At 39.5% G+C, this 26,574-nt stretch overlaps 1 protein-coding gene across 3 annotated transcripts in view; it reads left to right on the top strand.

Annotated features, from left to right (window-relative positions):
- Nucleotides 1–26,574, top strand: part of ADAMTSL1 (ADAMTS like 1) — a 173,889-nt gene that overhangs the window by 28,130 nt on the left and 119,185 nt on the right. For all 3 annotated transcript variants that reach the window (XM_069880687.1, XM_069880686.1, XM_069880690.1), the window contains exons 4-5: nucleotides 10,360–10,596; nucleotides 22,670–22,796. In XM_069880687.1, coding sequence (XP_069736788.1) covers nucleotides 10,360–10,596; nucleotides 22,670–22,796 — 364 coding nt within the window. The remainder of the gene's footprint in view (nucleotides 1–10,359; nucleotides 10,597–22,669; nucleotides 22,797–26,574) is intronic.

Raw genomic sequence — 26,574 nt, 5'->3', positions numbered from 1 at the left:
TTTGGCAATGCTGGCTCTAGACTTTCCAACATAACAGTGAGGCATTCAGCTGCAGAACTTACTTAATTATTTCATACCAAGTAATCCATGCTGAAACTTGCAAAGTAGTTTACTGAAATCAATGACAACTTTGCCACTAAATTATGGAGACCCAGGACTGCATTTATGATTTTAACTTCTTTTTTCTTTTTTTTTCAGAGAGGGGAAAGAATGGGTTGTGCTGCATTACTCTTTCCCTTAATAAAAGGGTTAAATGATTTTTCATTTTTTTATTATTAGTATTTTGGAAACTTGCAAAACTAGCAATAAATTGAACAATTTTCAAGCTTCTGCCTACATCACACTTTCACCAGGCCCTCCAAATACAGCTTTATGTCTTAAGGAAAGTAATTGACTGTGTTACTTTTGCAGACATTTGATTTCAAGGGAAAATATTTTCTATTTTTAAAGTGTGGTGAATATTTTATTCAGATCTTACACCTTTCCACGTATCATCTTTACTAATCTGAGATACTGTGCACCAGTATTCACAACATTAGTCATTGCAAGGGCACTGCCACCATGGTAGGCATCAGAACTTTTAGCAGGGTCCTGCCACAAGCTGTAGTGCTCCTCAGCCCCATGTTTCTAGGGCTAGATGCTACTTTGAAATAACTTATGCAGAAGCAGTGGAAACCTAAAGCAGTTTGGGAACCCTAGACCTGCATCTGAGATCTGAAATCCATTCTGGCACCGAGTTGTGTAGCTGAACCGCTGAAATATTGTTTGTCTCTTTCAGAATAGCAAAGAAACCACCCATATACTTTATCCTTAATTTAGTCTACTGTCTTTGTGTCCAAAATCCAAGTACAAATCCAAGGCAAAAAATAGGTCTTGGAAACAATTCATTAACTCTATGGTTTGTCATGGCATTCTGCACTGGAAAAGGCACATTATATTGTTTGTATTTTTGCTAACTCAGGCTTTACTTCTTAAGATTTCATTCATAAAGACATTGAAAATCAGGAGGACAGAAATTCCAGGCTCAACGAGACCTAGATTTGCATCTCCCCATTCTACTCTGCAAACAAAGCTAGCTGTCATGCTTTGTGAAAAATTCCTATTTGATCTCTGTGGAAATCAGTGAGTCCTGAAATACAAGCTTTCATTACTATTAGGGTGTGCATATCTCAAGAACTGATGCTATTGTTTATAAAATAACTAGTGCTTTTGTTTACTGCAAACTGTCTTTTGGTGAACTGGCATGGGGGTTTTGTTTGTTTGTTTTTCTTGTATATATAGCTGTCCTCTTACAGGGAAGAACAGGTAGTCACATATACCGAAAGCAAACTATTTCAAAGGTGAAATTTGAGAATGGGAAGAATACTTCTTGAAGTCTGGCAATGAACACATTTTCATAGGCACTATCGTTTGCAAGATTTTGCTACAGCTGGTTTTAATTCACCCCCGAATTAAAGCCGGGGGTGGGGGTGGGGGTGGAGAAGAAGGTAAAGAAAAAGAGTCAAAAGAAGAAAATGTGCATCTGTTTCTTTGTTATCTGTATTAGTCTAGGGATGATGAACCATTTTGCATAGTATAGAATGTAAGAGAGATTGATACTGCTGTCTATAAGTCTTCTGAGCAATCCTGAAATGAACAAATCCATTCCATTATGTTCACCACTTGCATTGCCTCATGTTGATCAGAAACTGGAAAGACTATGGACATGAAGCCACATGTGTAAATAGTGAAAGGTGGAGTGAGGGACTCTGAAGATGATTTAGGGTTAAATTGCATCGGCTTTTTTACTTCTTACTATTGATATTGACTCCAAGTATGTTTCCAGCCATTTTGGAATATAATCATGTGGAGAGAGAGGAAGTAATTTGTTTTTCTTTAGAAAATTACTGTGAATGCAGTGGAACCATGTTTCTCTATCTAGCTGGGTTGTTATACAAAACATTATGCAAAATAAACAAAAGTATTTCTGAACTGCATGGAGGGTTTTTTTACTAGTTCTCTTTTTACATTCTGTTCCTTCTTCTAGGCACGTTCTTATCTGCCAGATTCTCTCTAGCTTTTGTACCATGCTATCATACCATCTTATTTGTCTTTTCTCATTTTTAAGTTCTTCTGCCACTCTTCTTGGGTTTTGGTTTCTTTTCCACCATTTACCTGAAAAAGTTTTTTTGTTGGAATATGTAATTTTCATGCCTTCTCCCTTTATTCTACTTAATTATCAAACATCTTTTTGTGATTGAAAACATTTTATTTTCCCTGATATTTTCCCTTTTAAGACACTCCTTTCTGAATCAGCCCATAAAAAAAAAAAAAAGGGATTCATGAGAATGCTGAATGACACTTCATTCCCAAAAGACCTTCTGTGCTTTTTATGATGGGGTAACCGCATCAGTGGACACAGGAGAACCAACAGATATAATCTGTCTGGACTTATGTGAAGCCTTTGACACAGTCCCCCACAACATCTTTCTCTCTAAATTGGAGAGAGATGGATTTGATGGGTGGACTTTTTGGCAGGTAAAAAATTGGTTGGATGCTTGCATTCAGAGAGTAGTGGTCGACGGTTCGATGTCCAGATGGAGATACATGACAAATGGTGGGACCAGCGCTGTTTAGTATCTTCATCAGTGATATAGACAGCGAGATCAAGTGCACTTTCAGCAGTTTTGCAGATGACACGAAGCTGAGTGATGCAGTTGTCACACTAGAAGAATGGGATTTAATCCAGAGGCACCTGGACAAGCTGGAAAAGTGGGCCTGTGTGAACCTTATGAGGTTCAACCAGGCCAAGTGCAAGGTCCTACACCTGAGCTGGGACAATCCACAGTTTCAACACTGGATGAGGGATGACATGATTGCAAACAGCCCTGCAGAGAAGGACTTGGGGGTGCTGATTGATGAGACGCGCAATATGAGCCAGCAATGTTCACTTAGAGCCCAGAAGGCCAGCCGTATCCTGGGCTGCATCAGAAGAAGCGTGGCCAGCAGGTCGGGGGAGGTGATTCTCCCTCTCTACTCAGCTCTTGTGAGACTCCACCTGGAGTATTGTGTCCACTTCTAGAATCCTCAACATAAGAAGAATATGGAACTGTTTTAACAGGTCCAGAGTAGGGCTACAAAGATGATTAGAGGGCTGGAGCACTCTGCTAGGAGGACAGGCTGAGAAAGTTGGGGTTGTTCAGCCTGGAGAAGGCTCTGAGGAGACCTTGTAATGTCCTTCCAGTACCTGAAAGGGTCGAGCAAGAAAGCTTAGGTGGGTCTTTTTGAAAGGGCGTGTAGTGACAGGATGAAGGGAAATGTCTGTAAATTGGAGAGGGCAAGATTTAGATTAGACATTATGAAGAAATTCTTCTCGATGAGGGTGGTGAGGCACTGGAACAGGTTGCCAGGGAAGTTGTGGATGCTCCCTCCCTGGAAGTGCTCAAGTCTAGGCTGGATGGGGCCTTGAACAGCCTGATGTAGTAGGAGGTATCCCTGCCCATGGCAGGGAGTTTAGAACTAGATGATTTTTAAGGCCTCTTTCAACCCAAACCATTTTATTATTATGTGACTTTGCATTTCATATTTACTTGCTTATGCCTGCCAACATGGTGATGAACACTGCATATAAAGCTGCTCTTGAGATTTTGGTGTTCATCATGAAAACAGACAATGCAGGAAGCTGCACAACATTACTAGCTCTTCTGACAAGGTTTGGAGCAGTTCTGTTAAGCCTAAAGTAAAATTTGTAGGTAGTAGAACCCATTCATCAGACCAAGAAAACTTGTAAACACTCCCTGCGGCACTTTATTATATATATCTGACTTTCTTCACTTGGCTGAAATACCCAGTGTAATGACATCCTCCATTTTTTTGGTTTACATTCAGCCAAGCTACTTCCATCCATGTTTCTTATCAGCTTGTGCTGCATTTTTGTATATACTGGCACTGATACTGCTCATCTTATTTTCAACAAAATGACTGTTCCCTCTTTCCATGCACCAAAGCCCAGCCTGTTGCAAAGTGTCAAACCTAAGTACATAATTCTCAGAATCATTGGTTTGCGTGTATGAGAAGCATCACCAGAGCTACAAAAATTGTTAGCAGGATTTAATTTTTCTACCGTCTGTTGGCTAGAAGTGCCATGTGAAGTCTTTTGCAGTCAAACCTCCTACTTTGCATTTTGCAGTAAAATGAAATAAAATAGCCCTATAACAGCAACACATATCTCTGTATTAATAGCAGATTTAGTAAGTGTCAGTTTACTTTTTAAGTGGAAATTCTTCCCAACTCAGATAATTTATTGTGACTACAGTTGTTCTTCAAAATGCTGAATTTTAATAACTATAATCTTATTTCAGAATGGGTGCCTTTCAGAACCTCAGTGTGTAATCTAGGAACTTTTCCTCATACTTGAAAACAAGTGTTTTTAGCATGTTCTAATGGTAGCAGCTTTGACTTCTGAATTCGCTGCCTTCTCAGCAAGCAGACCTGTGAATCTTTGACTAGGGGGAAAAAAAAACCAACAACCCATAGCTGCCATTCAATGTGAATACATCAAGATTCTTTGTAGACCAAACAACTGGAATCACTTCTGTGACAGTGGCTTTTCAGGACCCTTTTAAGGATTCTCCAGGGCTCTGGATGATTCATAGACTTAAATTCAATATTTCTGATAATTCTTTTTTTATTTTAATACCTCTTTTTGATCAGTCAACATGGCACCCATGGTGCTTTTAGGAAAGTGTACTCTAAGCCCATGTGCTTGTGTTATTTTTTGACTGAAACATCTTTTTCAAGTTGAAATATAAGTTAAACACTTCACTTCTTTAAAAAAATAAAAAAGATTTTATAGGTGTAGCTAATGACAAGTATTCATGGAGGTCTAGATTTATACTCCTCTGACTGTTTTAGCTCTCATCTCGACTCCATGTTTGTTCAATGCAGAGTAGAGACATATGCTGATATTATCCCATTTACTTTGTTCATATTATTTATCCCATGCTTTTCTCTGTCAGATATTGCAGTCTCTTGGAATTGTCAGAGAAAGCTATAGTATAAGCTCCTCCTCATCTAAGCAGCTAAGCATGATCCTAGCCTATTTAGAAGTTCACAGCAGTAGGCTAGCAAAAAAATCTGGCTGCAAGGAACTTATGTCAAGCAGGGCACTCAACAAGGCTTTAAGGTCAAGTGGAGTTTCCATTAAATCCCTGTGTTTCTTAAGTCTCAGTACTTTCATCTAACACTCTTACTTAGTCTTGGGCAAGCTTCCACTTGAGGACTTTGGGCTCTTTCTCAGTATGGAAACAAGAGTGGGTGAAATACTGTGTATACTTCATGGAACTTGTTCAATAAGCTGTTCTGTCAGATGCTGCACAGAGCAGTCCAGTTGTTAGTCAATTTTGCAAAGAGGAAAAGTTCCAGGTATAGTAAATCATTCTTGGCCTCTGCAAATATACAAGCACATATATTGTAAGCTTTTCTAAGGTTCCTCGATTGTTTCCACCTATCACAGCTTAGATACGATCATCCACATTTCACCCACTAAGTAAACTTTAAAAAGCCTGACTCTCCTTTGTCCCATGAAATCTGATATACTTATCACCATCAAGGGACATCTGGGATTCATCTTATCTTCTTCACTGGTTTGTTGATTAATAGAAATTGTTTTGAATGGGTTTCAAACATGGCAAGTCTCCATAGACATTATGAATTACAATAGGGTCAAATAGAAGGTCAAGTTAAAAAAAAAAAAATTGGACGTGAGGAAGTGAGTGAAGCTGTAATAATATGGTCAGCATTAGATGCCTGAAAAGTGAAGACGAAACTCCTGTGTTTTAAAATAGGTTTCATACATCAAAGGCATTTCTGATCATCTTTAGAATGATATATAATTTCATTGCTGTGAAAGAAATTGTGACCTGATAGGATGAATGGAGATTATAGGTATCCAGAACAGGCTCAGTGTTTCAGGAATATCTCAAGAGCCTTTGCAAGTCATGAAACAATTATTTATGGACTCACCGAGTTAAGAGAAGGAACAGTTGTTTCCTATTGACTGGAAATTTTCTTCCCTAAAAACTCATAATGTGTAGGAAGCTTGAAGATAAATTAACTTAGACAAGACTTCCCAGTTTATTAGTTCTTTCTGATTCTTCAAGGAGTGCAATGGCATGAGTTTCTTAGGTCTGCAGAGGCCCACATATAATTTCCAAAAGAAAACAAAACTGGTGAGATTTGACTATAGCACCCAAGCTCCAGTAACCTGAAGCAGGATTATGGTGCTTTTGTGGCTAGATACCAGTACTGTCACATGCTGCAATCCAAACACAGGCCATGTGGGCATGGTTAGCAAAATACCTTGCGGAACCGTATAACCCAGGCAAAGATATGCTACCTTGGTTTCAGCACTCACTGACTTGGCCTGTGGCTTCCAACTATCTCAAAGTGTGGGCATATCCTTGTCTGTCAATCTGTTGTGCAGAGAGGCAAAAGGCATACTGTCAGATAGTTTCCAGGATCAGATCTTTAGATGGAGTAAAATCTAAATTTACTCAGGACAATAAAGTAGTGCTAGCTGGAAGAATAGAGGACTTCCTTCCACCAAGTCCCCATGCACATACTGAAAGCAAGCTGATTGTTTTTAAAGGCAAAAAGGCTTTGTAGAGTCAGAGTCTATAGCTTCTCCTGTCCAGCAGCCATCACTGCAGAAATGAAGCACAGCAATACTGCCTCAAAATCGTAAACACTCTTAAGGTGGCAAAGTGTTTAGAAGAAAATAGCAGTTAATGCAACAAAACACTGGTTTTGCCTTATCTGTTCTTCAGTAATTAGAATACTCATTTATAGGCTGTGAGCTTCTATGTGTCTTTCATTATATGATTACACAAAGCCTTGCTTGAAGAGACTCTGATCTCCATGATCTCCACTAAATATAATACAAACAATGAATAGTAAGTTTAAAAAGAAAAAGTACCAAAAAACTTTATGAGTGATTAATCATAGAATCTTAGAATGGTTTGGGTTGGAAAGGACTTTAAAGATCATCTAGTTCCAGTCCCCTTGACACGGGTACCACAAACACCTTCCACTCAATCAGGTTGCTCATCCTGATCGGATCAGCCTTATACAGGATGGCCTTGAACACCTCCATGGATTGGGAATAATAGTATTAACAGTGTAAATTCTGTACACATCCTGCTTTTTGTCTCAATGACCTGTGTGTAATCATGGGTGATTTGGACCTGTATTCTTAGTATTGTCCATTTTGGTATAAAAAAATTTACACAGCTTATGCAGGTGTTACGTGTGTAGATGCAAGTACCTGTGCTTTCCTAACTGGAAGGAAACTTCCCCTCTGAGAGAAAGTGATCTTCAAGGCCTTCAAATGGAGCCAGGATTCAGGATTTCAGTAGGAGAAAAGTAGTGGGCCAGGCTGTGACCCTTTTTCATATCTGTGTGCCAAGATAAGTATGCATGTCTGCGTTTCTGATTGTTGAATGTATCCTTTGAATGGCTTGAAGTTTCACATGAAAAGTTTTTATAAACACAAGCTCTACTATTTAAATCCATTGTTTTATTTTGATCATGATATCAAAGACTAGAAATATTCAACACTGGTCCTGGTCACCTGCCATGCCCTGAAAGCTTGTTGATTGTACTTTTTTCTTTTTAATTTAAAAATAAAATGGACTGCAACAGGCACAGTATTGAATCCTGTACAAAGCAGGAATACTCTGTATATCACGTGGTTTATTGGGCCTTTCTGTCTTTGTAAAAATAAAGCTGTTGCAAGCCAGGAAGTTTCGAAGGCCCAGCCAAGTTTGAACTGAACAAGAGAGTTGGCTTGGATCTCTGCAACAAGCCTAAGCCAAGCCAATAGACCTGATTGTATTCATTTATGGATAGAAAAATTCAGAGAAGGGAATGCATCAGAAGATTTTATGACAGGAAGTAAGACCACAATGTTCTTCTTTTCTTGTCTTTTCTTTATTTGAAAATAGGGCTAAACTAGATTTTGGCTCAAGCTGTAACTGTCTTCTTTCTCTCTTTAAAAGCAAAACATAAAGACCACTTTTCCCCTAATTACACAGATACAGAGGAATAATGAAATTCCAACATATTTTTCTGTTCTTTTCATTCTGTGCTGCTGTGCAAACTTTGTCATGTATCAATAGTTTGCCTAGATCACAAAAAGGGCCCGATTGCCTCTGTGTTTTCCTGGAGATTTTAAAATCATGCTGAAATATTTCCAACATTTTACTTCTTTTATTTTTTAATTTTCCATAACATAGAAAAATTATCTGCTGTATAAGCCCTCCAACAGTGAAATTCCAGTTATGAGCTTGGACTTTCGACCTCATCTTTGAAAAAGGATGGGTAAGCTCTGGATTATTGCTCTTTGATCCATATTTTAGAAAAATAGAAGAACAAGATTGAGCCCAAATCCCTTTTTTTTTTTTTTTGCTTAGGCCTTAATCCATTTAACCTTTTCTAGCAGTAACAGTACTCCCTTGTATTTAGACAGCAGAGCTTTTGACTGGAGCATGACCCACTGCCTTTGGGCTGCATCATGCTCAAATATAAAGCAAATTAACTGAAAATTTGCTCTCACACTACAAAATATATTCGCTGGAGATCTGTGGCTTAAGGCCATGGCTTGTATGTGTGTATAGTTCACTGTAACAAATGTTTGAAGTGGTCTTACCTAACATCATTCAACATTCAAACAAAATGGGCATAACTACATTGACACTACATAGTGAATGACAGGCTTGATTGGTTATCCTGGATTTGAGCTAAGAGTGTACAAATGACAAATTCATAGCCAAGATTCTATGAATTTGCTTCAAGAGGAGATTTGAAAGCTTGACTTTATATCTTAATACTAAACGATGATTCTTTAAAGTTATAAAGTGATGTGGAGCTCCCACACTATTCCTATTGTAATAATGTGCCCTATTTACAAGAAACAGAAAAGCATTAGTGAATTAAAATGTAGAAAAAGGTCAGAGAAACAGAGGTTGTTATTTAAACCTCAGATGATATGTATTACCTCAATAGCAGCAAGATTTTTGTAGCTGGTAGTGTAAAAAGTCTTTGGTAAGATTATAATTAATATTGAATTTCTACAAGATGAAGTAGTTTGAGGACAAACAGAGAATACAGGCATCTTATAAGGCTGTTGCCTAGTTGTATATGTATCAAAATCCTTCCCTATCAGATCTATAATCAATATTTACAGTTCTTTATTAAAAAAAAAAGTTACAGTCCTCCAGCAAAGGATATAACATGTATTCATTTCACCTGGTATTTGACCAGATAGCAGTGAGGAGCAAATTTCTTCAAAGCGACAAGATGGAGGACTGAGACTTTTATAATCTGAGGCAGCCGTATTGTCAACATTTGCTTTTTGTCACAGTTCTCATTATGATTAATATTATTCCTAAAGCTTAGCTCCTGTATTCAAGTAATTATGTAAGAAATTCATGTTACCTCTTAAAAAACAATGACTCTCTAACCTTTGTGGTTGCTTGCACAGGAAAACTTGAATTATCCTTCTTCAAACTTCAAAAAATGGAAATCAGATAAAAAGAGTTAATGTTAATTTTGTCTGAAGTCTCATGATTTTGATGATGGGTTTCAGTGCTAAATGATGGCAAGGAAGTAAGTATACGGGGGCAAGAAAAGGCTCACATTCTCAACAACAAGAGACTTTAAGTAATATGAGTGGTCTTTTTTTCCTTTTTTGTATCAGATGTACTAAATGCAGAGTAGGATGTATATGTCTCACAAACCTCCTGAAGGATTAAAAAAGAGGCTTTTAAAAGTTCTTCCCAGCAGAATAATAGAAAGTCACTAATTATGTGAATTATGAAATCTTAGATTAAAGAAATGCAGATATGTATCAGATTTTTCTGATTCTTGTTGCCCTACCAAATGTTTTAGTCACTGAGGGGAAAAAAAGCTAGTGAATAGAGGTTAAATAAACAAACATTTAAACCACATAATTCTTTTCTCTTTCTCTTCAAACAAAGAGAAAATCTTGGCTGGAAGAGAACGGTTGTACACACGCTTCTCCACATATGTGAACAAGTGGAAAGAGATTGAGCAAGAGCATTTCAGGGCTGTGGTTAAGACATGTACAGTGCATTTCTTATGTCTCAAACATATTTACACATGGTCTTGATGTTCTTTAAATACTTTTGTGGAAAGAAGAAAGACTTAATTATCCAGTTGAATTATGTGTAGCTGTAACTGTTTCAATCAGTCTTCTTTGTCTAAACAGAAAAACTGTCTACATCTGGCAGCTGGCTACATGGCATTGCAACTGACTGTTCTGAATAGACCTGCTGACCTTTTTATCTTTCTTTTCTACAGGACTGTCCCCCAGAAGCAGGTGATTTTCGTGCCCAGCAGTGCTCTGCTCACAATGATGTCAAGTACCAGGGACAGTTTTATGAGTGGCTTCCTGTCTCTAATGACCCTGACAACCCATGCTCACTGAAGTGCCAGGCCAGAGGAGCAGCACTGGTTGTGGAGCTGGCGCCAAAAGTTCTGGATGGGACCCGGTGCTACACTGAATCCCTGGACATGTGCATCAGTGGTTTGTGTCAAGTAAGGACACACTTCAGTTCTCTAACTCTTCCCCTCAGATCTATCTCATGCAATATTTCTCAGTCCTTCTCTATCCTTGTATCATTTTAGGATCTTCATTTTAATCGTATTTTTTCATTCTCTAAAGTTGGAAAATTCTATTTAGAAGATGTGTACAAATTCAAAGGTTATTTTCTCACTCTATGCTGTTGCCTTGGAGTTTTCTGGAGGAATGTAATTAGTTTTTAAACTGTTTTTTGTAGTTAGCTGCTGTAGCAGGTCTCATTTGAAAGCACTATAGGAAAATAATGGCTTTGCTTTCAATTTGGATGTACCAAAGTTTTCCAAGTCTATGAAATTACATTATCTTTGAGCATTATTGCTCCCTGTAAATCACAAACCGCATAGCAGTAGATGAAGTTCTAAATTGGAGAATCAGCCATTGACTTGCTACAGAACTAAGCAAGATACTACACTTTCTTGGGCCTCATCTTCCCTGTTTGTTGGAAGTGAGATATGGGGACTTTTTAACACTTCACAGTGCATGGAGATCTGTTGATCACTCAAACAATTCATTGGCATCCTAATTTGTTTTTATTACCTTTGTGTTTTTAGTTTTTCAAGCCTATTTACATTAGACTTTAATATCCTAAACTACATGTAGACTACAAGTAGATGGAAGGGAGGACATTTGCACCATCTCTGTTAAATACTGAACACCAGAATTTTCGAAAAGATTGACTCTTGATTCATGCTTGAGTACCCAGTCTCTTCCAAATCTATGTAGTCTTGCTGCGTTATTCATTTTCTAGTGTGTTTTCAGCCACTTTATGTGCTATTGGAAGTTTTTCCTTTATCTCTGTTTCCTTTTTCTCTGATTTTCTGTTCTGAGCCAGAAGCAGTCCTGCAGTAAATGAAACAGAGTAAGCAGTTGTTGGGCTAACCTCTTTTGTGATCTGAGGAAGGCGATCATCTAGACCTCTTGACCTCAGCTGAGTGTACAAGTTTCTCAGAATTCCGGATTGCTTAATGAGACGGACTAATTTCAGTCGTCTTTTGTGTCTTGTAGTCTTTTAAAAACTTAACTGGAGGCGCAGGAATCTGGATGGGAAAGCAATTTAAAGTATTCTGTCTATAGTGGCCTGGAAATTAGAAGCAGTGTTTTCAGACTTTGTGTCAGGCTGGTTTCTGTTTTGGTCAAAATATTAAGCATACCTTTCCAAAAAAAAACCCAACTCTTTTCTTAGGAGCAGAGCTCATAAGCATACACTACTAAAACAAACTGATTTGCATGCACATGACACATCTTACTCCTAGAAGGCTAAAGGTAGCTGCACTATTAAAACTATGAAGACTGATGTTATTTCTTAACTGTCTCTGTGTCTAAGGTAATATTTTGAAAATAGAGAAGTACACTAGCACTGATGTCCCTGAGGAATTTCAGATAAATTAATTCTTCCCTTATATACCTTAGAATGGTTAAATAGTTTTTAATGCATAAAGACTGTGACTGTAGGTTTTCTATGATCTTCAACATGCAGTTTCTTCACCAACATTTTTCATGTATTTCACAATTACGGCACCGTTTTTGAGGATGGCCCTTCTTCTCCCTGCCCCGATAAAATGAAATACAGATGCTCACACTGCATTCCTCACATTAAATAATTTTATGGGTTTGTGTGTGTCAAATTTAGAGCAACTCAAAGTATTCTTGTCACACTGCAACCCTGCTACCTGGTCCTATGTAGCAGTAGAGGTACTGCATTAGAAGGTTCACAACTAGATTCACCCTAATGGCATGCTTTAGAACAGCAACTGCTTTAGTATCTATCACAGCAATAGCTGATACTACCTATGCAGCACAGAAAGGAAAACAGGATGAAAGTGAGGCATTGGAACAGGATGACCAGGGAAGTTGTGGCTGCCCCATACCTGGAAGTGTTCAAGGCCAGGTTGGATGGGGCCTTGAGCAGCCTGATCTAGTGGGAGGGGTCCCTCCCCATGGCAGGGGGGGTGGAACTGGATGATCTTTAAGATCCTTTCCAACCCAAACTTTTCTATGATTCTATGAGCCACATCCACCTCTCAGCATTCTTCATGTGCTGTCCATATGGCAGCTGGTCCAGTGAAAATTCAGGGGCTGAGGTCTCCCTGCTTCTTATTTGGTGTTCCTTCCTGCTTCCAGGCACCCTGCCTCTTTTCTTATCTTTAAGATTTACAGCTGGCATAAATTCCTTATCTTCAGACCTTCCTCAGTATTATCTTTCTTTCTGTGTAACTCAGTAAATGTTCAACCTAAGCCCAACCTCCCAGTTCATCCATACTAAGGTTTTGCTTGGTCCTTTAAGGTCTTTTTCCCTGGACTTATAGGTTTGTTTCTTTGTATCTTGCAGTGCAAGATTTCTTGTACTATTCCCCTTTAGCGTAGTTACTCATGCTAACCAAGTCCGATTACACCAAGCTGCCCACTCATGCTGAGAAAGCTACAATTTAACATTACTCTAAGCAATCACACAATTCTAACATTGTATGAGTAAACTTATTTTAATCCACAACAATATTGTACTGGTGCAGTAAGCCTGCTTGATACAGTTAAAATACAGATTTTAAAGAACATTTATTAGATGGTCACCTCAGCAGGCTCTTGAGGACTTGTGAAATCACCTTGGACCCTGATTATCTCTGTGGGATGTGCCTAGGACACTGCCACAGAAAGTTTTGCTTCAACCCGTGGCCATTCATAGTCATTCCCTAGCTTGAGACCTAATTTCTTTGCATGTCCTTCTCAGATTCTTCAAGTAAACTCCAGCTTTGCAGAGACTGTTTCGCACCATGTCTGAAGCCATGGAAGAAAATGGTCTGTGTTTTTCCACCATGCAACACTCATTGCTCTAATATTAAAGACGATTGTCATCCATGCATGCTACCGATGCCACTGAGGATCACGTGCTTACTTTTATTAGATGCCTTTTTCTTTCACTTTAATTTGGTGTATTATCTAATTGTGAAAACTTAAAGAGACACTAATTTCCACAAAGATTTTTTACCTATTTTGCTACTTTATATTCACACAAGGGGACTGCAGGTGCTGTTGTTTGTCCATTTGAAGGCAAAGTAGAGAAATTAGTGGCCTTTGTTCCATTAATTCTCTAGAAACAGACATCATCTATGTTTCTGCCACTGTGTAGTCATTTTTAGAGACATTCAGTCCCCATGACAAATTCCAGTAATGATCTTTTCCTTCTGCTAACACTGTGACAGAATTCAGGTTAAAAGAAAGGAAAGCATAGGGGAAAAAAAAATCTAGGTATTTATATGTTGCTGGGATTTAAGTCTCTTGTTGTTCAGCTATTTGTGGCTGCTGTTTGTAGCTGTCCGCCTCCCTCCCCCACATTTTCTGAGCTATAAAAAAACAGAAGACTAATGCAAAATTTATAATAATAACTATTACTTAAGCAAGAGAGTGGCTATTTTTCCTCAGACTTGTAGAAGGTTTTATAACAGGGCCAGTTCTAAGTTCTCTTTCAATGTAGCCCAGTCTTTTGATGTGTTGATTATAATGGCTTTTCAGTTTCTACATCACTCCCCAGCCAGCCTAAATGCTCAAAATGAATCTTATTTTACACTGTATTGAAACCTGGATGCCTTCTGGGGAGATAACATTTCAGAAAGTACTGAATTCTTGATTTCTGATGGTCAACTGCTTTTAAACTGCGTCAGGCTGAACAGCTGAACTGCTTTTTGAACTTTTCGTCTAATACACTCCATCCTTATCTGCCTTGTGTTCTGTGGGAAACAAATCCTAATTTTGTTTTCTCATTGATGAGTATCATGTTCTGAGATGAAAGAAGTAGCTTGTACCTCAGCATGACATTTTTCCAGCACACAGAAAGTAGTAGAGTGAAGAACCCAATGACTCCTAAGTGTAATAGACAAATGGCATGTGCCATGTAACATTTTTGTGGGAGGGAGTGGCAAGAAAAAGGGATATGTTTATTGTGTGAAAGAATCTGCATTTGCATTTATTAGAAATCCACTCCCCTGCCCTCAGCGATAAGTTTCCCACTTTGTGATCCAACAGAGATTGGTGCAACTGCAGAGATGTTATACTTTATCTTTCAGTAGAAACCTGCTGTTACTCTCGCTTAGACAAACTACCTACTGTGGGTATGTCTTTGACCAGCAGCACACAGAGCACTTCCTTTTGCTGGAAGGAGAAGCACACTGGAATTTAGGGGCTTAACAAGAAGAAGAAATTCAAAAGAGCAATTTAGAGACTCCTAAGATTATGGTTATGAGGAACTCATCTGTGTCCATGTATTTCCTTAGCATACATGATGAGATGCGTAGAGCAGTATGGAGGGTTTAGTGATGTGTGAAGACAGCAAGATGTCTGTGCTGGTTGGGCGCACAGTTTTGGGAGATCCCACTAAAAAAGATGTAAGATTCTCACCGAAGATCAAGGCTTCCAGTTACTGTGAAGCTCCAGGACAGGGGTACTTCAGGTATTTTAGCTGGTTTCCTGTCATCTCAAGTGTCTTCTTGTAGATCCTGCATGCAGTCTTCTTACATGCTGAGCAGCAGGTTGGAATAACGCATAGACTAAGCAGTTTCAGCAGTGGCTTGGGGACATGCAGTCTCTTACAGGTATTTGAGCTGTGGTATAACACAGATTTTGTGACTGCCTGAAGCAGCAGAAAGTTTGTCCTGTAACTGTTATTAGCAAAGCACTGGATCTAGATCCCCTTTAATAAAATCATAGAATCACCAGGTTGGAAAAGATCTCTTGGATCATGGAATCCAGCCATTCCTATCAACCACTAAACCATGTCCCTGAGCACCTTGTCTACTTGTCTTTAAACACCTCCGGGGATGATGACTCAACGACCACCCTGGGCAGCCTGTTCCAGTGCCCGATGACACTTTCTGTGAAAAATTTCTTTCTGATATCTAGTCTGAACCTCCCCTGGTAGAGCTTGAGGCCATTCCTCCTTGTCCTGTCCCCTGTCACTTGGGAGAAAAGTCCAGCACCCTCCTCTCCACAACCTCCTTTCAGGTAGTTGTAGAGAGCCATAAGGTTTCCCCTCAGCTTCTTTTCTCTAGGCTAAACATCCCTAGTTCCTTCTACTGCTCCTTATAAGACTTGTTCTCCAGCCCCTTCACCAGCTTCATTGCTCTTCTCTGGACACACTTCAGAGCCTCGACATCCTTCTTGTATCGAGGCACCCAGATCCAGCTGACTGTGGACTGGCTCCTGTCAACAGAAAAAAAGCCTGCCTAAGAGAAGGAGGCTTGTACACACAATAGAAAAGGAGTCTGAGCAGCAGTGTCAAGCAAAGACCTGACAAAGAATCACAGTAAAATGTAATTTTTCACAAGTGCTGATTAAATGCTTTTGCAGTTTATTGTTACATGGAGAAGAGAATGGGTGCAAACAGCACACTGCATTTAAATGGCTTCTCAAGTATGTTGTTCTGAGGCGGCTGAACAAGAACTTCCTTATGAATTTTGACTTAAAATGGTCTTTGCAATCACCCTCTGTTATGGTATTTTCATTTTCTACAAAACCTGGCAAATTATTCTCTTGGAAATGCTAAATATCTATCTATGCAGACAATGTGTTGATTTTTCTTGAAAAAAATGAAGTATTTCAATAACTACTTGCTGTAGAACATTAACTAAAACGACATTAGGGAGCTTTGTTCTTCTCCATCAGCAAGAGCCCAAGCATGCAAGAATACAGCAGAAATTCATTCTTAGTCTGGCAGAATATGGACCTGTGAACCCAAATCCAGCCAAAGCCAAATAAAAGTGTGAATTTAATGGGTAAGTGAATATGAATAATCACAAAAGCCTTTCATCATCTGTTTATAGGCTCTTGGACCTTAATTCTATTTACATGTTGCTCCTTACAGAAAAGCAGCCTCTAGATTTCTGTATCACTGGAGAATGAACTAGTTATGGCTTTGTTTCCACTTCTGTGGTGTATCCAGTGTTGGCCCACACAAGGAGTTTGTTGGTTATGTATGACTGAGCCTGAAAATTTTGATCTTTTTTATGTAGAGAGATTCCATAATGAAATTCACCTGTAAGGATAGGAGTTGTGTTTTTCCCACATCCATGATCTTAATGCCGCTAAAATCCTCATTTAGAAGTTGTAGCTTTTAAATTAATTAAATCACTTCTTATAAAATCAGGAATGGTTTCAGAATGAGGTTACATTTATTCATTTCCCCAAGGGAAACCTGAAAAATAGGAATTTCTCTTGAGTTCCTTCTGCTGCTGAGTGTTTGCTGTTTGATTTCAGAGCTTTGGCTGAACCACTGGTTCTCAACGTCTTGTGTCTGCTGTGCTTATTGAGTGAGGCTCCATGAGAGTCTTGGCCTAGATTTTAAAAGCGTAAGAGTGGAGAGCTCTGGCTAGCTGAGAATGCTGGGCTGATGGGGCAGATACAAAGCAGGATCTGCAAATTGGTTCCAGTGGGTCAGTGGTAGATAAGGCAACAAGCAACAAGTCACTGAGCTGACCAGCCACATGCTTGGTGTGTTGGGAGGTAGATCTCAGACACTCCAGTGGTTATATGTAACAATATGCCTACTGCTCAGTGACTAATGTTTGTTTGTACTGCTTGTGCAGTTGCAAGTTGTGTTTGGCTTAAGCGCCAACTGAATACATTGATTGCACATCACTGAGCCTATGGTTACCAGCACAGTTACAAATTGCCTTGCCATTCTGAAAACCATCTTACAGACTTCAGTTATAGTTGCTGATTGTGGCGTGCTTGCATCTGGATTCCTTGGGACATGGGAAGATCCTGCCTGGTACTTTGTGGTGCACGAGACTACCTGTCATAGGATAATGTCAGCAGGCTATGCCAGTGAGTGCTGAGGCTGCAAACTGTCATCATAAGATGTCACTGAACTGAAGGACAGATACCACTTTGGCAGGAGTTGCATGTCCTTGTGTCACAGACCATAGTCTGATTCCAGTTTGGTGGACAGCCTGGAGCTTATTCTCTCCACAGTAATTTAAAGAGTACAACAGCTCTTCATCCTAATTGGAAAACAGGATTTTGGACCCAGTTGAAACAGTGGCTGTGATCCAAAACTTTCTTTGGCTGAGCGATGACAACCAATACAAGTCCCAGATTAAGCCCCACATTAGTATCCGTGTGAAGGGCAACTTTGTTTTTCTCAGATTCTCAGAACTTCTTGTATTTGAACTGCAGACAGGCCCCCTGAAAAACAGAAAGATTTATTTATAATTGGCTAGATTTGCAAGCTTGCTTTATTACATTATTTCCTGCCTAGAGTTTCTTAATACTGAATAGAAATTATTATGAAAACTTCTTACTTCAGGGCATTTCCAGGCTAGCAGTACTGAAGCAGAACCTGTCATTGCTGATCCAGTTTTATTTCTGGGAAAAATCTGCTAAACAGAGCCAGAGTTCATGTCCATAAGGGGAACACACACTCATAACATTCATGCACGCACTTAGTGACTTAGTTCCAACTCCTTTTGTGTTTTTTTCACCTTGATGCCTTTAAACTATATATAAGGAGTTGCTCTGCTAACTTGATGACCATCCTTGTTCTTATAGTGTCCTGTAAAAATTGTTTTGTGAATATATCTCAGAGTTAGGAGTATCCCTAATTTCTGTTTAGCCAGCTGACTGACAGTCAGTGGAATAAATGGGAGTGAGGTAGAGAATCAAACTCAGCATGAAATAAGGAACTTCAGCCTAAAATGTAATAAGGAATCTTTACCTCTGAGCAGAATTGTAGTGTCTTATGCCAGAAAACAATACAGACTTGGCCAGCTAGAGATTAGCTGTTATTATCCTGGCTTTTTGTTGCTGCCTTTCTTATGCTAAACCCATAAGAAGAATTAAAAAATCAGCTTACTTTAGAGATGGGTGAGGAGTTGATACTCACCAGTGATTTCCTCACTCTGGTACAGCATGGCTAACACCTCCCAAGTACTGATGATCTGCCCTTACTGCTGTAAGGGCATTTAACCACAATAGTGGTGAGCTTCATAAGAACACCTTTAGAAATATGCAAGAGCTTTAGCCAAATCCCACTGAACTTATAAGTGCATTTTCTTGATTTTAATAGGGTTTGGTTTGTATTGTCAGGGAACTGAATGGAGCTACTTCTGACATTTTGTGTGGTAACAGTCTGCAGTTCAGGCCTCTGACCACACTTCAGCAATTTGAAACTCAAAACATTTCAGTGTGGAAAGTCTGTGCTTCATTACCCTACTTTAAGGGGAAGAAGCTTAGCATGTAATAGAAATGAGCATGAAAACTGCTTACTTCAGGACATTTCCAGGCACAACTTGTTGCAGTAATCTATTTTCAACATTTTCATTGGGGCGGGGTGGAACCGAAGGGGGGATTCCTTCCCAGCCCTTTATCAATTGAAAAAGTCTTCATCTCCCACCATGACATCCACCTGGATGTATTAAGATCAGGACTAGAATGCCTTGGAAAAGGAAATTCCCATCCCACAGAAATTTCAGATTTTCAACATTGGTTCTTATTTCAAACCAAGATAAGGAGTTGACATTTGAAAGCTTTTTAGAAAGTGAAATATTCCCCAGACCTCTGATTCAAAAATGTCAGTATTTTATTTCAAACCGTGTCCACCAAACCGTTACACCAGGCAGTAGATCAGAGGTAAAATATCTCTTTTCACTCCTTTGCCTGCCAAGGTGGTCAAACAATATCTTCCATGGTACTTATTTTCATGATGAGTCCTCAATGACTCCTAATTAGATGAGTATGCCCATCTGTCAGTGTCTCACCAGGCTTTTCTAACTTTGCAGTCTTTTCCTGACAGCTGGGACTGTATTAGTGTGTTGCATCTTTGGCATCCCAGATAACGGCCATTCCAAAACCTCCACTCATTGTTTTATGCTGAATGAACTAATTCTGCCTTCATGTTTCTTTCTAACTCCCTGCTGATTTTGGAGGGTGTGGTGACGTATTTTCACCTGTAACTCCGTCTTTTGCAGTAGGCTCTGCAGCCTTGATGGAGAGTAAAAATAATGTTATAGAAATTACATATTCTTGTCTCAACTCAGCCAAACCAATGTTTCTTCTCCTTGTGGATACGAAAGTTATTATTCTCATGATCTGAATATTTCTTTCAGGGGCACTTTAGTATTTCCTTGTCTGATCTTTTGCTTTCATAAGAGTCCAGTTTATATAACATTTTCACATAAGTGCTACTAAAAAGCAGCAAAAGATTACAAGCAGTATTTTTCATTTTAAAGCATCAGTGATTCCATTGCAAAGACAACCTTTTTACTAAATGCAATTACCTTCAGAAGATGGAAGAAGGATTTCCCTGAGTAGCAAAGGGAAGGGGAGAGGGGGAACAAAAAAGCAATGAGCTTGGGAGCATATTTTATTTAAGGCATTAGTTAAAAACTCATAAGGGTATTTAATGAAAAGTTCATGCACATTCCCAGAGTTCTGGGTATCTATTAAGACAAATAATCTAACAGAGTAAAGCAAAAATCTCTGAAGAAACCTTGGGGAGAAATAGGAAATTTATTTAATTTCATCAAAATTTCTCATAGTACAGATTTATTTGAAAGACTACCAAGTGCAAGAAGATTATATCATGTTTTGTGCATACTACACAAGTGTTAGTGTTCACAAGAGGTCTCCATTTTGCTCATACTTCCATTTGAAATACAGCTATACAACAGCAATGGCTGTCCCTCTCAAAAAGAACAATGAATCTCAACATAACTTCCTTTTACACCTGAGATTTTCTTGGTAGTTTCTTCTACAAGCTGTGACCTAGCTCCAAGTTGTTCAATTTATAAATGAACTTTAATCAGAGTACAGTCCATGGCAACATCTGAGCTGATGATTCATAAAGTTCAGAAGGCTTTAAAGCAGTAAATGTTAGGTTTTAATTTGCTTGCCTTATACATGGATTTAAGATCGAGCCTCTTTCACATCCAGCCAGCTCACATCTTTTTTTCAAAACAGGTGAAGGCATGCAGATTTGTATACCACTATAGACTGAACTGTTGTGTGAATATAAAATATGAGCAGATATGAAAGGGAATTCTGGCCTTTTCTCTGATTCTGGGTTTCTCAGCAGACCCACTGTGGGTGCTAGTGAGCTGTAATGGACTTGAAGGAAATTAATCTGCTTTGTAGGCATTATGTCATACATTTTTCAGATCATGCAGATGATTTTCTTTCCATCGTCTATGCAAAGACATTCATGAAAGTTAAAGCAAACAAATCTGTGTATATCAAAGGCAGTTCAGCTGCTGTAGGGATAGTTGTAATCAGAAAAAAAGTAGACCTGAATCTTATATGTTATCACTGATATAGTATGTATATCTGTACTAGGAAATTCTGTATGGTGTAGTCGCAATCAAGATTATAATCATTAACTTTACTTCAGGTATCCAACTGTTATATTTTATGGTGTTCTTAATGTGATAAAATTATCTCTTGCAGTCTTGGTAGAACTAGGTTTTCAGGGAAATGTGTCTTTTGTGCTTCACTGTTACTCCATTAGCCCTCATTAATTCCTCTGGAAACATCATAATATCATGCAGAAGCATAGGAGCCTGACTGAGTTCTGACCCAGTGGAAGTCTGTAAAGTTAAAGAACCTTCATGATAGCTTTCATTAGACCTGACTCTAAATCTACAATGATTTAAATTGGATTAATTATACTATCAATATGACAGTTAACGAAGAGAACTGCTATTGTGCCACTGGTAAAATAACAGTATTAGAAATGTGACTTGAATTGCTAAAAGCATATACAGGGTGTTAATCAAGGCATAGTTTTTCACAGGCAAATGAAAAAATAGTGTTAAACCCAGAAGAATATCTCACCTTCGCAGTGATCTGCAATTCTGCATGTGTAGATTTGCTCAAATGAGGAATATCGGTCTGAATGTTTAAGTGGGCTAGTTACACATGCTGTTTTATGAGCCTGGATAAGTGCCCTGTTTGGTCTTACTAGTTTCTAAGACCCAGGTCTCTGATTTAACCAAAACTCACAGATGCAAGTAAATTTAAAGCTGAAATAAGTAGTTTATTTAAAATTCCCTTTGTTCATAAATACTCTGTTTGGCTAAGAGTCTCAGCACAAACTCTTTAGAAGTGAAATTAATACACAAATATTTTTTATTCCTTACTTTGCAGACCAGAATGCTAGAAGGCCTTTCATTTTCTCATATCTATAAAGATAATTATAACGCTGTATGGACTTGTTTAGTTTCTCGGATTTCAATTATTTATGTGCAAAATTCATGCAGAATGTGCTAGATGCAGCATTCAAAGTTAAAAAAAAAGCATTACATTTGTGCTAATTTTGTATTCCACTAATTTAATTTTAAAGGTATTTAATTATAAATTCATATTTTATTCTTCTGAGAACTACAGGGGTTTTTGCAAACTGAGAAGCCTAATTTATCTATTTCTGTTTTGAAATTTTGAATGAAAGAATGTGCACATAAGTATAAAGCCGGTTTCAGAGCAGGTAATTGCATTTCTGACTCTCAGTTCCTTTGTTTTAGCCATTCCTTCCATCTTTATCAGATCTTTAACAGTGTCTGAACACAGTGAGGAATGGGATTATTGTCAAGCATAATTAAAACCACATGGTTTTCCCAACTGCATAACAGGTAAAATTTCACTGAGATCCCAGCCATATTACTATTTATCTGTGCTGCTCTACTTTCACCTATCTGTCTGCTTCCTATCTGTCTTCTTATCTATTTCTGTCGTTTTTCTTTGTGAAACTCTAAGAAGTGTAATTTCTGATAGGACTCTAATCAAGAAGTGTTCACTATGCCCCAAAAAAAACAACCTCCAACAATACTCTTTTCTTTTTCCAGACTACAAAAGCCATTGAGCACTAACTGTCTCATGTCTGAATTCAGTACAATCTCCCTGCCAGATTTACTCAGCCTCTTTCATTGCTAAGGTACTTTATGGCCCTCTAGAGATGCTGAGAGAAAAATTTGGTGGTAATTACTTGCAGAGATGAATCGAGGAGTCAGTCAGTAGATGCTCACATTGAACCACATCTTTCTTTCTTGCCAGATCGTTGGGTGTGACCGCCAGCTGGGAAGCACTGTCAAGGAAGATAACTGTGGGGTCTGCAATGGTGATGGGTCCACCTGCCGGCTGGTTCGAGGCCAGTATAAGTCCCAGCTCTCAGCAAATAAACGTAAGGTGCCCCCTCTGGTAACGTGCCCTCTTCATGAAATATGTCTTTCTTGCAAACTAGATTTCACCCCACTCTTTCTCAGCCAGTTGAATGATCATGGTAAGTCTGATTGTCCCCGCGGTTCCTTCCCTCTTTGGTTAAAGCAGGCTGGCTTATACTACAGCTCTGGCTGTAGAGGTAGACAGAGGATTGTGGGAAGGTGTCACCAGTATATTCGCCATCTCAGCTAGCTAGTTGCTTGACAGAAGCAGGAGAGTGAGAATAGTTGGCTCTACCCATGCTACTCTGACTGTGTTAGCTGGCTAGGCATAGGACTCAGTCCATCCTACTCTGAACAGAGTGGTTTATGCTGTGCAGAAGAAAAACCTATCGGGACAGTGCATGCTCCCTCCCAGACTGACTCCCGCAGTGTGCTCAGCCTGCATGCTGAGCACATTGACTGAGTCCTTGGGTGGAAAACTGGTTGGATGGCCGGGCCCAGAGAGAGGTGGGAAATGGGGTGAAATCCAGCTGGAGGCCAGTGACAAGTGGGGTTCCCCAGGGCTCAGGGCTGGGTTCAGCCCTGTTCAATGTCTTCATCAATGACCTGGATGAAGGCATCAAGTGCACCCTTAGCAAGTTTGCAGACGACACTAAGCTGGGTGGAAGTGTTGATCTGCTGGAGGGTAGGGAGGCTCTGCAAAGGGATCTGAACAGGCTGGACCAATGGGCAGAGACCAATGGCATGAGGTTTAACAAGGCCAAATGCCAGGTCCTGCACTTGGGGCACAACAACCCTATGCAGTGCTACAGACTAGGAGAAGTCTGTCTAGAAGGCTGCCTGGAGGAGAGGGACCTGGGGGTGTTGGTTGACAGCCGAATGAACATGAGCCAGCAGTGTGCCCAGGTGGCCAAGAACGCCAATGGCATCTTGGCTTGGATCAGAAACGGCGTGACCAGCAGGTCCAGGGAGGTTATTGTCCCTCTGTACTCGGCACTGGTGAGACCGCTGCTCGAATACTGTGTTCAGTTCTGGGCCCCTCACCACAAGAAGGATGTTGAGGCTCTGGAGCGAGTCCAGAGAAGAGCAACAAAGCTGGTGAAGGGGCTGGAGAGCAGGTCTTATGAGGAGCAGCTGAGAGAGCTGGGGTTGTTTAGCCTTGAGAAGAGGAGGCTGAGGGGAGACCTCATTGCTCTCTACAACTACCTGAAAGGAGGTTGTAGAGAGGAGGGTGCTGGCCTCTTCTCCCAAGTGAGAGGGGACAGGACAAGAGGGAATGGCCTCAAGCTCCACCAGGGGAGGTTTAGGCTGGACTTAAGGAAAAAGTTCTTCACAGAAAGGGTCATTGGGCACTGGAACAGGCTGCCCAGGGAGGTGGTTGAGTCACCTTCCCTGGAGGTGTTTAAGGCACGGGTGGGTGAGGTGCTAAGGGGCATGGTTTAGTGTTTGATAGGAATGGTTGGACTTGATGATCCGGTGGGTCTCTTCCACCCTGGTTATTCTATGATTCTATGATTCTAGGGTGGACTGAGATGCATTAGTCATCAGGAGGTGCCTTCTTGGGTGATGGTGGACAGACATGGGCTCTCCCACACACTGTCTGATCCAGCTTCAGCTCAGAGTGGTAAAGTAGCATTAGTGTGCCCCAAGGACAGGGTTAGTTTATCCTGGATCCCAGGCAGGCTTTTCATCCTGGTTACGGCACCATAGGTGTAACTAATAAAAATTTTTGGATGAGGGATAGAGCATGTCTGGTCAGCTTGAAGATTTTTAAATTTTTTAGTTCTTTAAAAATCCGATCTGTGTTTATTTTCTCCATTTATCCTCCTCAGTGCTGTTTGAATACCTGGCACTTCGTGTCAGCATCTTGCTTATTTGTCACTGTAAACATGCCTACGTAAGCATGTCTGGAGCCAGGGCCTGATTCATTTGCTGGAATGATTTGATTACATTTGGCTAGTCAATAGCTTAATTCCAACTCTACAAAATAATCATTGTCTCTCAACAGTTAGGTCTATTTTGTCCATGGTATGAACAAAGCATTAAAAGCCTATGTGAGCCAGATTGCCATGTGGTGTAAGATATATCAGAAGGATCATGTACAGCAGTGACCAGATATCAGTAGAGGAGTGCTGTGGGCTCAGCTGGGATTTTTATTTGCCTAACAGAGCACAGTATTTGATTTTGAGGACTATGCTAGGGTAATTAGGCAGTGACCTTTAATTCAGTGCTGTCCCAATAGTTTCTGAAGTTGTTTATATCTCAAAACAAGCTTAGACACAGTCTTGAGCTCATCATACTGAATTAATTTTCTCTTGGTGTTTGTATCCAGTTCCCTTCTCCATGCTCTTTATATCATGCAAAGGCATAGAGAAGGATAGTAATAGAAAGAAATTTATAGATCTTTTAAACACTTAGCATTTACTACAGGAACAGCTTCCTCAGTATTTATAGCAGTAACATACATGTCCCAGTGGCCTCAGAAACAGAAGCTTAGTGAGGCAGGAGGCAACATGATGTTGAATTCTCTTTTACATTTTTATGAAATAGGAAGCACCTGTGTGTCTGATCTATTCTATTTCTAGAATAGCGTGTATTTCCATTTGGAAAAAAAAAAATCTTTCTTACGTTTATAATGTCTCCTTTTGGAAAGAGTGTGTGTATCTTCCTATGGTTCTAAGCTGTATTTATGCAGGCTTCCTTGTATTCACCATGGAGCTGTAGAACTGATCCTGTAAGTGATGGGTGAATTTTGCTGACACCTTGTGCAAAGTTAGTATTTCTCTTAAAAAAGGATTTACATCTACTAGTGAAGTAGATTACTTTTAAAAGAGAATTTTAGAAATTGCTATGCTGAGGTATGGTTGTCAAAAATAGATGAAGTTCTAGATTTCTGTTGAATAGCAGTAGTAATGGGGAAGTAGAAACAACTTCATTTTTCATCATGAGAACTGACAGATAGACCATTTGGATGAAAGTGGTATCCAAAACCAGAAGAAACTGATCTCTCACATGGGTCTGATGTTTGTACCTTTGCCTAAATCCTTGCACTTTTATCACAATCCTGGGCCACTGTCCTCTCAGTTATCTAGGGCTCTCCCTGTGCATCATTTTAGAGGAAACCAATCACCTGTTAACAGAGTGTATGCCTTTTCTTCATAGTGTTTCACATGGCTGCTCTGCAATCTGTCTTTCTGCTTGTTGCTGGAACAAGCTGTGACTCCATAATATTACCATACTCACTTTCGCATGTCTTTTCACAGGAAATGTCTCCTTCTTGTCACTGTTAACCTCTGGAAATTATCCTTCAGTCCCTACTGCTTCTGAAGCAAGAAGCACTATGATAATCATGAATCCCACTGAGCTTTGCATTTCAGATGAAGTGTGCTAGGATTTCAAATGGATATCAATGAGAAGATAGGTGAAATATAGTTCTGGTCATATCCAGGGGCACAATAGACATGCTAAGAATGTATGATGCATAAGCTTGCATGATCTTTTTACTGTGATTTTTCTGTGACATGTCAGTGAGTTGTTAATTTTCCTGCACAGAGCTTTTAGCTGGAAGGCAGTCAGTTGTAATGCTCATATGGGACTGTTTTTAAATATGGCTTATAGAAAGACCATGAATATTTTTTTTAAAGTAAGATTATTGTTTTCCCAGACTCTTTCCAATAAACGTGATATATATACAGCAAAATGATCTGTCATGGTCATGGATTTTGTTCACTAAGATGGATAAAAAGTATTTATCCTACTGGCTGTCTTGCATATGAGGCCAGAACAGTACCAAAACAA

The sequence above is a fragment of the Phaenicophaeus curvirostris genome, chromosome Z, assembly GCF_032191515.1.
Source record: "Phaenicophaeus curvirostris isolate KB17595 chromosome Z, BPBGC_Pcur_1.0, whole genome shotgun sequence".
In the NCBI taxonomy this organism is placed as follows: Eukaryota; Metazoa; Chordata; class Aves; order Cuculiformes; family Cuculidae; genus Phaenicophaeus; species Phaenicophaeus curvirostris.
The sequence above is the reverse complement of the archived record's forward strand: the minus strand, read 5'-3'. Positions and strand labels throughout refer to the sequence as shown.